The sequence below is a fragment of the Neltuma alba genome, unplaced genomic scaffold (assembly GCF_004799145.2).
Source record: "Neltuma alba isolate B1F8T4 unplaced genomic scaffold, ASM479914v2 tig00007294_pilon, whole genome shotgun sequence".
NCBI lineage: Eukaryota > Viridiplantae > Streptophyta > Magnoliopsida > Fabales > Fabaceae > Neltuma > Neltuma alba.
Genome location: NW_021634738.1, coordinates 96,319 through 112,959, shown reverse-complemented (window position 1 = coordinate 112,959; position 16,641 = coordinate 96,319). Strand labels below are relative to the sequence as shown.

The following is a 16,641-nucleotide window of genomic DNA, read 5'->3' as shown; positions in this document are numbered from 1 at the left end:
CAATTGTGGTATTACCTGTGCTGCATTGGGATGGAGAATATTGAGAATAAAGAGCATCGATGGAGTACAAGAATGATATATTTTGTGGAAACCTATGGAAGGAACCTAATATTCTATTTTGTTTTAATGTTACCTTCATGAGAAGGAAACCTTAACAGTAGCTTCTATAAATAGCTTTCATGCAACTCATGTGATATAGATATGTTGAATGATATTTTTGAGCTATGTGAACTCTCTCCCTGTTGTTTTCCTCTCAGTTCTTATTCTCTCTCCCTTCCTTCCCCTCTGTCTTGTTCGTTCTTTCCTTCTGTTCCTCTCCCTCAATCATCATCGTTCCATGAAACTGAGAGTGTGTGTTGCATCAGGCATTTTGAACTTTTCATACTAAAAACACATTAAATAAAATTATACCAAAATTTCATGCGCATACCAAACACTCTTTTAAACCCCATTTCCATTTTCTTATCCATATCCATCTCTATCTCCATTTCCATTGCGATCAAAATCAATTCCAGCCCTTGTTCAACTTCATTTCAAATCCAGTGACTGGCCGGTTGAAACCCCTAAAGTCCTTTCAAGCGTATGTGACAAGTATACATTAAGCATTAAAGCTCTAAGAGCATCCTCAAATTGGATAGAGGAGAATTTAGGAGATAGTGGACGAGACCATTGACACTAATAGAGAATAGAGGAGAAATATAATACCCGAAAGGAAGGCTCTAATACCATATAGAGAGAGGTGATATGAATTCCTTGTTTCTATTTCATAATCAGAAAAAAGGAGTATATACACGTGAGAGAGGAGCCCTGGTATTAATGGCCCGTTATAACAGGTATCCTGACGGGTAATATCCAATCCTTTAATATTGGTACAGATTATAACAACTTTTTCCTGGTACTAGTGGTGGCATGTGGAATTGAACGCCAATGAAGACAATAGTGTGTCACTAGACCACAAGACTGCTGGCACTGTGTAACAATTTAAAAGGATTAAAATAACTAAAAAACTTCAAGAACCCTAATAGAATGACCACATAATAGAATGCGGCCTTTGTTATGATATTTGAAAAAGAAAGGAAAGAGAGGGAGAAGAGTAGGAGAAACAGAGGGACGAGAGAAAGAGAGGTACTGAGAATACTGAAGAGATTGGATATTCACTGAAAACAAACATCATAACATACAATTGATTTAGGAACCCCTTTATATAGGTTAGCTCCCAACGGCTAGTTCATTAAACTACCTGGAATCAACTAACTAAACTAACTAACTGTAACTAACTACTTCTTATATTTTTAATATAACAATGCCCCCCCCTCAGAAGATCCTTGCCCTCAAGGATCAATAATCTGAAAATCTGGAAATTGGTTCTGTAAACTGAATAATGATACCCAAGTCGCCTCTTCATCAGGAAGTCCCTTCCATTGAACCAGAACCTCTGTAATAATCCTTCTTTTCTTTCTGCCAACCCTCTGGTTTAATATTTTTTCTGGATATAGAGTGGTAGGGACTGCTGGCCAGTCAATAGGTGGATGTCTCTGCTTAACACTTGGGTCTGGACAGAGTTTAAGCATTGAGACATGGAATGTAGGATGAATTCTGGATTCAGAGGGTAATTCCAGACGGTAAGCAACAGCACCAACCTTCTTTAGAATTCTGTAGGGACCAAAGAATCTAGGAGCCAGCTTTTGAGAGCTTCTAGTTGCAGCTGAAATCTGCCTATAAGGTTGCAATTTAAGGAAAACCCATTGGCCTTCTTGAAACTCCCTATCTGAACGCTTTAAATCTGCCCTTTGCTTCATAGTATTAGCAGCCTTGTGTAGATGATGCTTTAGGACAGCTACCATTCTTTCCCTAGCTTCAAAACCTCTGTCAATAGCTTCAACCACAGCAGATCTAGGGATGTAGGGAACATATATTGGAGGTTTCTGCCCATACAACAACTCATGAGGTGTAATTTTAGTAGAAGTGTGAAAATTAGTGTTGTACCACCATTCTGCTAGAGACACCCAAGAACTCCACTCCTTAGGGCTTTCCCAACACATACAACGTAAGTAGGCCTCTAAGCATCGGTTTAAGACCTCTGTTTGACCATCACTTTGAGGATGGTAAGCCGATGCAAGCTTTTGTTCCACCTTTAGGACCTTAAGGAATTCTTTCCAAAAGTTGCTGATGAAGATTGGATCCCTATCACTTATGATTTCAACCGGGGCTCCATGTAACTTATACACTTGGTCTAGGAAACATTGAGCAAGAGTAGATGCTGTATAGGGATGAGAGAGGGGAATAAAATGGGCATATTTAGTCATTCTGTCCACTATAACCCAAATAACTTCCTTATTTCCAGATTTGGGTAGACCCTCAATGAAATCCATTGAAACACTTTCCCAAACCTTGCTAGGGACAGGTAGGGGCTGCAATAAACCTGGAGATGCAGTAGTCTCATATTTACAGCGAGCACAAGTATCACAACCCTTAACAAAGTCCTGCACATCCCTATGCAGATGTTTCCACCAAAACAGTCCCTTAACTCGTTGATAGGTGGCTTGAATTCCTGAATGACCCCCTTGTGGACTAGCATGAAGCCACTCCAATAGTTTCTGCCTTAATGAAGCATCATTTCCCACTGGAAGTTTGTCTTTCCTCCTTAAGTAAGTGCCATCCCACGTGTATTTTCCAAGAGCAGACCCCTTCCTTTCAATTTCAGAAATAATGGCAGCCAAATCAGCATCATTCTTCCAACTTTCCTGAATCTGATTCATTAATTCTGGAGAAGTAGTGTCAAGGGACATCTGTAACAGCTGTGAACTAGGTAGTCTTGACAAGGCATCAGCTACTGAATTATCATTTCCCTTCTTATACTGAATCTCATAATCATACCCCATCAATTTAGCTATCCAATACATTTGAAAAGGGGTCTTTAGCTTCTGTCCAAGCAAATATTTAAGGCTTTGCTGGTCTGTTCTGATTACAAATCTAGTTCTTTCTAGATATTGGTGCCAATGTTCCACTGCTTGCACCACCGCCAGCAATTCCTTCTCATAGATAGAAAGATTCAGATGCTTGGGAGCCAAAGCTTTGCTGAAAAAAGCTATCGGTTGGCCTTGTTGCATAAGAACAGCGCCTATACCCAAGCCACATGCATCGGTTTCCACAATAAATTGCTTAGAAAAATCTGGTAGAGCAAGAACGGGTGCTGTAACTAGGGCATTCTTCAGCTTGCTGAAAGCTGTAGTGGCAGAATCATCCCACTTAAACCCATTTTTCTTGAGAAGTTGAGTTAGGGGCTTAGCCAACCCTCCATACCCTTTAATAAATCGCCTATAATAGCCAGCCAAGCCTAGGAAAGCCCTTAGGTGCTTAAGAGACTGAGGAATAGGCCAATCAGCAACTGCTTGAATTTTTTTAGGGTCAGTAGAAACTCTTCCATTGCTTATAATGTGTCCCAAGTACTCGACATTCTTGGCAGCAAAAGTGCACTTGGATTTCTTCACAAAATAGTGGTGTTCCCTTAGAATTTTGAAAGCTTGAATCAGGTGCTCCACATGATCTGTCAAGGAAGAACTATAAATCAGTATATCATCAAAGAAAACCAAAATAAACTTTCTTAAAAATGGTTTAAAAATACTGTTCATAGCTCCTTGAAAAGTTGCAGGGGCATTAGTCAATCCAAATGGCATTACTAGCCACTCATAATGCCCTGCATGAGTTTTAAATGCAGTTTTATCTACATCTTCAGGTACCATTCTGATTTGGTGGTATCCAGCTCTTAGATCCAGTTTAGTGAACCACTTGGCAGCCTGTAATTCATCAAGTAAATCCTCAATGAGAGGGATTGAGTACTGATTTTTTATAGTTTTCTTGTTCAGCTCCCTATAGTCAATGCACATTCTCCATGTGCCATCCTTTTTCTTAACCAAAACAATGGGTGCTGAAAATGGTGAGGAGCTGTCTTGTATAACCCCATTCTGCAACAATTCCCCAACTAATTTTTCAATGACATCTTTTTGAGCTGAAGGGTATCTATAAGGTTTTAAGCTTATAGGGTCAGCTCCTTTCTGCAAAACAATGGGGTGGTTATGACCCTTTCTCAATGGGGGAAGACCTTTTGGCTCCTCAAATAGGTCAGCAAAATCATTTAGAGCCTCTTGTACTTCCTGTGGGACCCTTTCTTCTACTTCTTGAATTGAAAGACACTGCTGCAATTGCTGCCCTTGTGGTTGCAGCAAGTGAATCAAGAACATTTGCTGCTCTTGATCTCTCTTGTAACCCAGCTTCTTAGGTGGCACTATCATCATTGAATTAGGAGGGGTAGCTTGAAGTTTACACAGCTGCCCCTTGTACCAGAAATGCATAGTGAGGGTCTCATACTCCCAAAAAGCACTCTTAATAGTTTTGAGCCACTTTAGACCCAAAACAATATCATAGGTCTGTAGTTCTATGATTCTCAAATCACATGTAAAGTCCATGCCCTGCATACGCCATCTAAAACCATGCCAAATTCCATGCACCTTCAATCTTCTACCTCCTGCAACCTGAACAAAAGAAAAATCAGTACCACTATCCTTCCATCCTAATTTTTGAGCAAGGTTAAAATCTAGGAAATCATGAGTACTCCCATTATCAATTAGAACTTGAATACTCCTTTTGCCCACAAATCCTTGAATCCTCATGGCATCCGTGCTGTCAATCCCTTTAATTGCATGAAGGGATATGAGTGGCATAGAATCTTCAGCTTCCTCTGGTTCATTTTCCTCACAACCACTGATCTCCATTGGTTCTTCCATTTCAATGAAATGGAGCTGCATTTTCTGTCGCTGAGGACACTTATGGTCCCTTGAGAATTTCTCATGGCAGTAGAAGCATAGGTTCTTGGCCCTATGCTCAGCTTCTTCTTCGGCCGTAAGAATCTTGGAATTCTTGTTAAAGTTCTTGAAGGCACCGTTTGTGTTTTTCTGGACAGTAATGGCAAGCTTATCTTTGTTCTGGGTGCTGCCATTAAGCAATGCATTCTTGTATGGGGTTGATGTTGCAAGAGACATGGACGACACTAATGAACCAGGGGCTACATATCTAGTTCCCCTTTCCCCTGTTTTCTTTTCTCTAATTCTGTCGTTGGTTATCTCCTGCATCCGGGCAAGGCTCTTAGCCTCTCTAATGGTTCTGGGCCTGAACATTCTAACGGGCCCAGATATTTCTTCCCGAATCAAAGAAAGATACGCATCAACCAGCAAGTCTTCGGCCAAGTCAAATTTAGAAGAACAAAGATCGAACTCAGAATTAAAGTCGGCCAGAGTCCCCAGTTGTCGCAGACGGAGAAGGTCGCCCATCGGAGACTCATATGTAGGACCGAAGCAATCCTTTAATTCTGCGACGTAATCTTCCCAAGCTGGCAGAGCCCCTCGCCATCGCCGTTCGCACGCAATATGCCATCGGAACGCGTCTTCATCAAGGTGTAAGCTCGCCATTTTCACTTTCGCATCCTCGGGCGTATTATCCAATTCGAAATACCGTTCACAGCGCAAGACCCAGGCGACGACGTCTTGACGAGAGAATTTCGGAAATTCCATTCGAGTGAACTGCATCTGCCGAGGTCGCGCCGCATCGTGATTTCGCATTTCTTGGTTTCGGTTCAAGATTCTGGGTTGCTCGCGGTTTTCATTCTGGGTCGCCACCAACAGTCGAACGTCCTCCATACTTCGCGCCAGAACCTGAAGTTGATCGGTGACTCAATTAACCGTTTCCTGTAGCGTCGAGACGGAGCCCAGTTGATCTTCGATCACTTGTAAGCGTTCGTCTAATGCTTTGTTGTTTACCATTGTTCTCGTTATTGGCATACGGTGTGGAGTCGCAGTGGGTAGGCCGAGAATCGAAGGCTCTGGATACCAATTGTTATGATATTTGAAAAAGAAAGGAAAGAGAGGGAGAAGAGTAGGAGAAACAGAGGGACGAGAGAAAGAGAGGTACTGAGAATACTGAAGAGATTGGATATTCACTGAAAACAAACATCATAACATACAATTGATTTAGGAACCCCTTTATATAGGTTAGCTCCCAACGGCTAGTTCATTAAACTACCTGGAATCAACTAACTAAACTAACTAACTGTAACTAACTACTTCTTATATTTTTAATATAACAGCCTTCCTCTCAAGCATGATGCCATGTAAAATTTCGAAGTTTTTATTTTTTCTGTTAACATATTTTATTAGATAGAAACTTTACATTTATAATGATAAAAGAGAGAATAGACTTCTACTTAGTAGTACAAGAGACCACAACTTTATTCTAATTAAAATGGAGTAACTTTGTCCTCATTAAAACATAACACAATCTTATCTTGTTTTTATTTAAATAGAACACTTGATCTCAAATTAAATGCCAGAAATGTAATCCAAAAAATAACTGAAAATACAAAAAAGTCTTAGTTAACACGACAAAGTAAGTAACTAGAATAGTTTAATGAAAATCAATGGTAATGTCGAGCAAACACCATATGAAATTATATGGGCTGATGGACAGTTTGAGTTCTCTTGAGCGTGAGTTCTCCACCGTCTTGAGTTTTATGTGATGAATTTGAAACCCAACAAATCATATTTTATAATCATGCATGAATCTTTTAGGGGCTTGAGTTTTCTGCTTTTCCTAATGTGATTTAATGTATCTTGCATTGTTGATTATCTGCTCCATAATTTGTACTTTTACAGTAGGCTTATTATTATGATTATTATTTTAAAAGTTAATTTCCAATCGTTTGATGAATTAAGTTGGGAGACTTTTCCTTCATTATTAGGGTCAGAGGGCAGATACAGATTCAGCTGTCACATCTTCTCGCCAAGGTTCTGATGTTGGAGCGGTAATCTCTAATTTAAAATCTATCTTGAAGCTGATCACTGAAAGAGTGATGATTGTTCCTGACTGCAAACGATCAGTGTCTCAAATCTTGAATGCGTTGCTCTCAGAGAAAGCTACTGATGCTAGTGTGCTTCTTTGCATACTTGATGTAATCAAAGGATGGATTGAAGATGATTTTTGTAAGCAAGGCACATCAGTCACGTCAAGTTCCTTTCTCAATGCAAAGGAGATAGTCTCATTTCTTCAGAAGCTTTCACAAGTTGATAAACAAAACTTCCCTCCTGCTTCTTTGGAAGAGTGGGATAGGAAATATTTAGGACTTCTTTATGGGATTTGTGCTGATTCTAATAAGTAAGTAATGAACTTGTGACTTTCTGCACCGTGCTTGCATTATATGTTGTCTTAGTTATTTTTGTATGTGTTCAGATACCCTTTGTCCCTTCGTCAAGAGGTATTCCAGAAGGTTGAAAGGCAGTTCATGCTTGGTCTACGAGCCAAAGATCCTGAAGTTAGGATGAAATTTTTCTCTCTCTATCATGAATCCCTTGGGAAATCACTATTCACTAGGCTCCAGTTCATTGTCCAAATTCAAGATTGGGAGGCCTTGAGTGATGTCTTCTGGCTGAAGCAGGGCCTTGATCTTCTTCTGGCAATATTAGTTGAGGATAAGCCTATCACACTAGCACCAAATTCTGCCAGGGTTCCACCGCTTCTGGTTTCAAGCACTCTTCCAGAATCATCAGGAATGCAGCACAAGGTCAATGATGTCTCTGAAGGTACTGAGGACTCTCCGCTGACATTTGAGACCCTGGTGCATAAGCACGCCCAGTTTCTTAACAACATGAGCAAACTGCAGGTAAAGTAATTGATGTTTGATCTCTAGCTGCAATTATTGTTCAGCATATCAATGAGCTTATCTCCAACATCCTGAGTTTGCTTTTCATGATAATATTCATAGGTGAAACTCAAGGATGAATAAACTTGTTACCTACTTGCAGTATTAGACTTACTTTGCCAATAAGATGGCTAGGTTTTGAAAGTTTCCACCTATGGTGTTTTGGCTATTTACTTCACTCTGGCTGGTTGAGAAGTTCCTCTGTTTCATTAGTGTTTTCTGCGGCAGTGTCAGCCAACTGAAATAAATTATTAGATTGGAAAATTTCTATCTTCTCTCATTTTTTTTTCCTTTTTTCAGGTGGCTGATCTTTTAATTCCATTGCGAGAATTGGCCCACACAGATGCTAATGTTGCCTATCATTTGTGGGTCTTGGTGTTTCCAATTGTCTGGGTTACATTACATAAAGAGGAGCAGGTGACACTGGCAAAACCAATGATTACTCTTCTGTCTAAAGATTATCATAAGAGGCAGCAAGCCAGCAGACCAAATGTTGTGCAAGCTCTGCTAGAAGGGCTTCAGCTGAGTCATCCTCAACCGCGAATGCCAAGTGAACTCATCAAATATGTTGGGAAAACTTATAATGCATGGCACATTGCTTTAGCATTACTTGAAAGTCATGTTATGCTGTTCATGAATGATACCAAGTGCGCTGAGTCTCTGGCTGAGCTGTATCGCTTGCTTAATGAAGAAGATATGAGGTGTGGCTTGTGGAAGAAACGATCAATCACTGCAGAAACTAGGGCAGGGCTTTCTCTTGTTCAGCATGGTTATTGGCAGCGTGCTCAAAGCCTCTTTTACCAAGCCATGGTGAAGGCAACTCAAGGAACTTATAACAACACTGTGCCGAAGGCTGAGATGTGTCTCTGGGAAGAGCAATGGTTATACTGTGCCAGTCAACTTAGTCAATGGGATGCCTTGGCAGACTTTGGTAAGAGTGTTGAGAATTATGAAATTCTTCTTGACAGTCTCTGGAAATTGCCTGATTGGACATATATGAAGGATCATGTAATTCCTAAAGCTCAAGTGGAAGAAACTCCAAAACTTCGTTTGATTCAAGCATACTTTGCCCTTCATGACAAAAACACAAATGGCATAGTGGATGCTGACAACATGGTGGGTAAAGGTGTTGATCTTGCACTAGAACAGTGGTGGCAGCTGCCGGAAATGTCTGTTCATTCCAAAATTCCCCTTCTGCAGCAATTCCAACAAATAGTTGAAGTTAAGGAGTCATCCAGAATTCTGTTGGATATTTCCAATGGAAACAAAGTCTCTGGAAACTCTGTAGGTGGTGTGCAAGGAAACCTTTATGCAGATCTCAAGGACATTCTTGAGACATGGAGACTGAGAACTCCAAATGAATGGGATCATATGTCTGTTTGGTATGACCTACTGCAGTGGAGGAATGAAATGTATAATGCTGTCATAGATGCTTTCAAAGATTTTAGCTCCACAAATTCACAACTTCATCACCTTGGCTACCGTGACAAAGCATGGAATGTGAACAGGCTTGCTCACATTGCTCGTAAGCAAGGCCTATATGATGTTTGTGTCACAATACTTGAAAAGCTGTACGGGCACTCAACCATGGAAGTGCAGGTAATATGACTAGCATTTCCAATGGCTCAAGATTTGAGTCAACTGCTTACCTTTTGCTACGTCAACATGCATTATTGATTATCTCTAAAGTCACTTGATTATGAGTTAATAATACATGTTCTTCAAAGGAAAGAAGTATAATAATTTATGGATCAATTTAATGTGTATATATTATTAAAATTATTATTTTAGAAGTATGCTGAGGTAAAAGCATGCAAAATATTCTTTTGCCAATTTTGAAACAGTATTTGCGAATGAAAATCTGACATTCCTAACTTCCTTGGCGGAGTTATTGATGCATCTTAGTTTTTGTATATTAGGGGGGTTTCCTCTTTATTAGTTAGCTATTTATTTTTTTCTTGCATTAATAGGAAATTCCCTTTCTATGCATTCATTGTAAATGCCTTTTAATTTCTTTCTCTTCCTTCTTTGCTGTCCGTTATCCATGTTTTGGCAATGTGTCACGGAGATTATCTTGTCTCTTGACTTCAGGCATATAAATGGGCTTGTATTCATTGCTTGAAAATATTATAACCATGGGTCTTAGTTTGTTGCATGGGAGCCTAGTCTTTAATGTTGACTCAACATGCATCACCTCAAGTTTCTTGTGACATTTGCAACTTACATCGACTTAAGCTTTTGATAAGTGATACGTGTAAGACATGGAAATGCCGATAATCATATGTTATGGTTTGAGTGGTTGTGTGCACATCATGCTTTTTTGTTTCCCGATTTGTTTTCTGTTAGGCCATGAACAATTTTGATGTGATGGGGCTACTTTGGATTTCATCTCACTTATTTTTTCTTGTATATTTGCAGGAAGCATTTGTTAAAATAACAGAGCAGGCAAAGGCATATTTAGAAATGAAAGGAGAACTAACAAGTGGTCTCAATCTGATTAACACTACTAATCTAGAGTATTTCCCTCCAAAGCACAAGGCAGAGATTTTCCGCCTGAAAGGAGATTTCCTCTTAAAATTAAATGACTCTGAAAGTGCTAACCTTGCATACTCCAATGCCATCAGTCTTTTCAAAAACTTGCCCAAGGGATGGATAAGCTGGGGAAATTACTGTGATATGGTAATTACTTTTCTGTTTTTCATGCATTCAGTATGACTTTTGACTTTTGGCCAAAAAAAGAAGTATGACTTTTGACTTAGAGATCTGTGCTTACTTCTCAAATGATTCTGATAGGCGTACAGAGAGACCCAGGAAGAGATTTGGTTAGAATATGCTGTCAGCTGCTTCTTACAAGGTGTAAAATTTGGCGTGTCAAATTCGAGAAGCCACCTAGCTCGAGTGCTTTACCTTCTTAGCTTTGATACTCCTAGTGAGCCTGTAGGAAGGGCATTTGATAAATACTTGGACCAGATACCTCATTGGGTTTGGCTCTCTTGGATTCCACAACTCTTGCTCTCCCTACAGAGAACAGAAGCTCCTCGTTGCAAACTTGTTCTACTGAAGATTGCTATTGTGTATCCTCAGGCAAGTCTTATACGGATCCATAACTGTAGCTTATATAGAACTTGAATGATTTTGATTTTCTTCCTGAACTTCAGGCTCTTTATTATTGGCTACGCACATACTTGCTGGAGAGACGTGATGTTGCAAATAAATCAGAAATTGGAAGAATGGCAATGGCTCAGCAGAGAGCACAACAAAGTGTTTCTGGTGCTAGTGCAGGTTCTCTTGGTGGGTTGGCTGATGGAAATGCACGAGTACAAGGACCAGGTGGGGGTGCCTTATCATCTGACAACCAAGTTCACCAAGGTTCCCAGTCCGGTGGTGGAATTGGATCCCATGATGGTGGAAACTCCCATGGGCAAGAACCTGAAAGGTCTACAAGTGCAGAAAGCAGCATGCATAATGGAAACGACCAACCTTTGCAGCAAGGTTCGGCCAATATCAATGAAGGTAGTCAGAACACATTAAGGCGTGCTGGTGCAATTGGTCTTGCAGCATCAGCTGCCAGTGCTTTTGATGCTGCGAAAGATATAATGGAGGCTCTTAGGAGCAAGCATGCTAATTTAGCTAGTGAACTTGAGGTAATGTTCATTTGACAAAATATGTTTTAGATGCACGTTTCTTTTTCCTTCTTTTTTACCTTGGCTAAGAAGCTACAGAGGCACATATGGTTATCTAGATAACCTCCCTCCTGATCATCTCTACTGGTTACACAAATCAAAAAATTAAAAGGTTGACGTGTTCCTCAAAATTATACACTTGATACAATAAACTAAATAATTTCTGCTAGTTCTTGAATAAATTATCTTATTGTACTGTATCCTAGTTATCATAAAGGGCCTGTGGATCACAGTTATGGGTACTTGTTAACAGGGTATAAATATCATGTGAACCTGGATCTGTAGTTAATTTATATTTTTTTAAAATATCTAGCTTTTTTTCCCGTGCTGGTTGTAAGATACCAAGGCGTTAGTATGATTTTCTATATGATCACGTCATATGTTAATTCAATTCTACACGTTATGCTATGCATCATACTGTGTTCATTTGTTGACTAAGATTGACTTGACTTTTATGATATCAATGAGCCTTGTATTTTGCAGGTTCTACTAACAGAAATTGGTTCAAGGTTTGTCACTCTTCCTGAGGAGAGGCTTCTGGCAGTGGTCAATGCTCTGCTCCACCGCTGTTACAAATATCCAACAGCTACTACTGCAGAAGTTCCTCAGTCTCTCAAAAAAGAGCTCTCAGGCGTTTGCAGGGCTTGCTTCTCTGCAGATGCAATAAACAAGCATGTTGATTTTGTGAGGGAATACAAGCAGGATTTTGAGCGTGATCTTGATCCTGAAAGCACTGCCACTTTCCCAGCCACCCTGTCTGAGTTGACTGAGCGATTAAAACACTGGAAAAATGTTCTTCAAAGCAATGTTGAAGACAGGTTTCCGGCAGTCTTGAAATTGGAAGAAGAAAGTAGGGTGTTGCGGGACTTCCATGTTATTGATGTCGAAGTTCCTGGGCAGTACTTCACAGACCAGGTAAACCCTTGAGTGGTTGTCTTTCAAATTGCCAAATATATCGTTATATCTTATTATTGCAGTTCGTTACAGATTTTATTGTCAAGTTGAAGTTTTTGGTGCATCTTATGCTGATTGATATTTAAATATGGAATTTCATTTCAGGAAATTGCACCAGATCATACTGTGAAGTTGGACAGGGTTGCAGCTGATATACCTATTGTGCGAAGACATGGAAGCAGTTTCAGGCGTTTGACTCTAATTGGCTCTGATGGTTCCCAACGCCATTTCATTGTCCAGACATCTCTGACTCCTAATGCCAGAAGTGATGAGCGCATATTGCAGCTTTTCCGTGTGATGAACCAAATGTTTGAGAAACACAAAGAATCAAGACGCCGTCACATATGCATTCACACGCCAATAATTATTCCTGTTTGGTCCCAGGTCAGAATGACTCTTCATTTACATTGTTGTTTTATCTACCTTATCTATTTCGCAGTTGGACCCATAGCATTCCCCTCTTATAAACAGCTGTGGTATTGTTTGTCATAAAATCACACAGACAGCAGGAGAAACCATTATCCTATTTTAAGTTATTTACTGAACCCTTCTGTAAAACGTTGTCCGGACAGGTTCGCATGGTTGAAGATGATTTAATGTACAGCACCTTCCTTGAGGTCTATGAAAATCATTGTGCTAGGAATGACCGAGAAGCAGATCTTCCAATAACCTATTTCAAGGAACAGTTGAACCAGGCTATATCTGGGCAAATATCGCCTGAAGCTGTTGTTGATCTTCGGCTGCAGGCTTACAATGAAATAACGAAAACTCTTGTTACTGACAACATCTTTTCACAGTATATGTACAAGACTCTGCCAAGCGGCAATCACATGTGGGCTTTTAAAAAGCAATTTGCCATCCAGTTGGCACTTTCAAGTTTCATGTCTTTCATGCTACAAATTGGTGGAAGGTCTCCAAATAAAATCTTGTTTGCAAAAAACACTGGAAAAATATTCCAAACTGATTTTCACCCTGCATATGATGCAAATGGACTGATTGAGTTTAATGAGCCTGTACCATTCAGGCTTACAAGGAACATGCAAGCATTTTTCTCCCACTTTGGGGTGGAAGGCCTCATTGTATCTTCAATGTGTGCTGCAGCACAGGCTGTTGTTTCTCCTAAGGTGAGAGTTACAAGCTTGTACGCGCATATGTCATTTCATATTGATGTTTTAATCATAATTCATGTTCAAGAATGTCAATTTAGTTGCAAATTTTAATGTTGCAGCAAAGCCCGCATCTGTGGCATCACCTTGCAATGTTTTTCCGTGATGAGCTGCTGTCTTGGTCTTGGAGAAGGCCACTTGGAATGCCCATGGCCCCTTTAGCTGGAGGGGGTTCTATGAACCCCCATGACTTTAAACAGAAGGTCACCACTAATGTGGAACATGTTATTACACGGGTGAAGAGCATAGCCCCACAAAATTTCTCGGAGGAGGTTAGCCAGCATTACAAATACTCCTGTCACGTTAAATGCCTTGTTTAGATTTTCTCCCTCCCTTTATATCTGAAATATTTTTTTTCACCCCCAAGTGAATCTAATGCTGCTGCTTATATTTCTATTTTACTTGTAATTAGGAGGATAATCCTATGGATCCACCCCAACCAGTGCAGAGGGGTGTTACTGAGTTGGTTGAAGCGGCCTTGAATCCAAGAAACCTGTGCATGATGGATCCAACGTGGCATCCCTGGTTTTAGGATCTAAATGGTGAAAAAGCATATGCTAGACTACATTTGAACTGCTATTGAAGTTTTGTGATAAATATGTAAATGATGAGTAATTGTAAAGAAAACAGGTAGTTCTTTATTTATTAGTATTATTTTGTAACTAATTCGGCTGTACTTATTTTAGTATAAATACATCTAAACCACTTTAGAATTAATGAAGTCTGAATATTGTTTCTCCCAATCGTCTCTTTCCTCATTTCCTTCTTGACTTCACTCTTCCACTCCATTCATTTATTTCCGTCACATGGTATCAAGGATCACAGCGCCTTGTTTGCTCTTTCGCTTGCTCTCCTTTTCTCCGACATGAGTATGACTCGGACACTCAATTCTTACTTCCACCTCTCATCATCGACTTCCCCAGATCCTACTCGAAAGTCTGGCAGCCCCTATTAAAACTCCACGGAGTATGGCACGTATGGGGGACTATGAATATTGAGTTTGGGTGTTTCAAAAGAAAGAGTACTTCTGACAGGCCTCTTCTTGTGAGCAGGCGTCTTTTTTGTGCGTGTTCTTTGCGTAGACATGAAAAGGTACTATTTGAAGAGTAAATAGTTTGGAATAACTTTTTAGAAGTAATTTTATAAAATTCGAAATAAATATTAAAAAAAAAAGTTGTCTTGATTTGTATAAAAATTATTCTAAGTGCTTATAAGGGTTTTTAAACACTTCACGCATTCCTTTCTCCTCTAGAAATTGTTTTCTTTTTGTTGAGTTTTCTACCTATTGTTGTCTATGTTTCTATAGGAAGGATTTATTTAATCTTAAATAGGGTTGTTTTTTTTACACGAAAGATCTATTTAATCCTAAAGAGTGCTGCTTCCTAAATTACTTAAGATATCTCTAGGATTTGAATCATATGTTTATTATTTTTAATTACAGGGGTGACCAACAAGGAATATCTAATTAGGCTAGCCCATTGTAGTTTGGTGATCTTGGTGAAATCAAGCGCACAACTCAACATGCTTTAAGCTAAAATATATATTTGGTTTTCTAAATTTACATATTAAGTTTGAATTTTAATCATTGAAGTTTATAAAGTATGTTTTTAATCTTTTAATATTAATATTGCTAGTCTCTTTTAATGAAAAATGTCGATTTCACGTCGGCTTATTGTATTAAAGTGACACACCGCACAAATGTAAAATGGAGGATAACGTTTCTTTTTGGAAAAATTTCGTTTAAGGACCGAATTAATTTCAAAGAGTTTATGAAACTTCACTGCAGGACCAAAGGGGCAAATTGATTTCACAAAGAAAATGACGCTATTGGCTCTCATAATACTTATTGTAGGATGACATGTAAGTGAACTAATTCTAATTGTAAATAAAAGTATGTAGGTTGCTAATTGACTAGTCCCCTTTACAAATGGGCTCTCCATACTCGTTCACTCATGGACACCTTCTTTAGGTGAAAGAGGTGATATGTAAACAGACTAATTCCAGTTGTAAATAAATAAATATATGTTACAAATTGTCTAGTCCCAATTGCTTTAGGTGAAGGAGGTGATATGTAAATGAACCAATTTCAGTTGTAAATATATGTATGTATGTTATAAATTATCTAGTCTTTCTTGCAATTGGGCTCTCCCACACTTGTTCACATGAGGGGCAATAGTGTCATTTTCTTTGTGGAATTAATATCAGTTTTCCCCCTTGGTCTTGCAGTAAAGTTTCAGAAAGTTTTAGAAGCTCTTTAAAATTAATTCTGTACTACGGTCCTTAAACAAAATTTTCCCTTTCTTTTTTGTTCAGCTTAGGATGACATTAGAATATAAAGATATCTTTAAAAAAATTTAGAGGAGAAAAGCATTGCCTTTAAAGACTGAATACGCAAACGAGGGGTGGGGAAGGATTCCGACCTCCTCCTTTCTCATCCTTCTCCCCTTCTCCTTTTCAAAATCTGAACCGAGATAATCTTCTCTCATAATTTATAACATTAAAAAAAAAAATGGGAGAGGAGGGGAAAGCAGAGTGGGTAGAGAAGAGGAGAGAATAAGCGACTTTTATTCTCCGGACATACACAGTCATAATATTATAAGACTGATCGAATACGTAGATAAGAGACTCATGATCAGTCATTGGATCTCATAATTTACATAAAACTAATACAAGATTGATTACTTAGACAAAGGACAAACGAGGCCCAATTAATAATTCATTGGTAAATTATTATTCTAGAAGAATTACGTCAACTATTTGAATTCATGCATCAACTTTGACAAAAAAGGATTTCAAATAAAATGACGGAGAGAACTGACGTGGTATCAATGACTAATTCAATTGGCTACATCATGCAGTGGAGAATTCGTGCATCAATTTTGAAAGAATTCAAAGAATAGCGATCACCCTCTGATCTGTGAATTCTAATTTTAATAATAAAAACGCAACTTTCTATTTGGACTAAATGTAAGACTTTTGCATCGAGTTATATATATATATATATATATATATATAGTTAAATATTATACTGTGGCTTATTAAATTTTTATATTATATATAAATATGCATGAATTGGAACTGGCTGCTATTT

At 38.9% G+C, this 16,641-nt stretch overlaps 1 protein-coding gene across 2 annotated transcripts in view; it reads left to right on the top strand.

Annotated features, from left to right (window-relative positions):
- LOC114752237 (transformation/transcription domain-associated protein) overlaps positions 1-14,293 on the top strand; it is a 66,257-nt gene extending 51,964 nt beyond the window's left edge. Inside the window, exons 25-35 of one of the 2 annotated variants that reach the window (XM_028940960.1) lie at positions 6,791-7,203; positions 7,279-7,708; positions 8,048-9,346; positions 10,166-10,426; positions 10,541-10,831; positions 10,906-11,391; positions 11,914-12,345; positions 12,490-12,768; positions 12,957-13,508; positions 13,613-13,822; positions 13,963-14,293. In XM_028940960.1, the coding sequence (XP_028796793.1) occupies positions 6,791-7,203; positions 7,279-7,708; positions 8,048-9,346; positions 10,166-10,426; positions 10,541-10,831; positions 10,906-11,391; positions 11,914-12,345; positions 12,490-12,768; positions 12,957-13,508; positions 13,613-13,822; positions 13,963-14,082 (4,773 nt within the window). In that variant the 3' untranslated portion in view covers positions 14,083-14,293. The remainder of the gene's footprint in view (positions 1-6,790; positions 7,204-7,278; positions 7,709-8,047; positions 9,347-10,165; positions 10,427-10,540; positions 10,832-10,905; positions 11,392-11,913; positions 12,346-12,489; positions 12,769-12,956; positions 13,509-13,612; positions 13,823-13,962) is intronic. The other variant, XM_028940961.1, reaches the window with a different exon arrangement.
- The last annotated feature ends 2,348 nt before the right edge of the window (positions 14,294-16,641 follow it).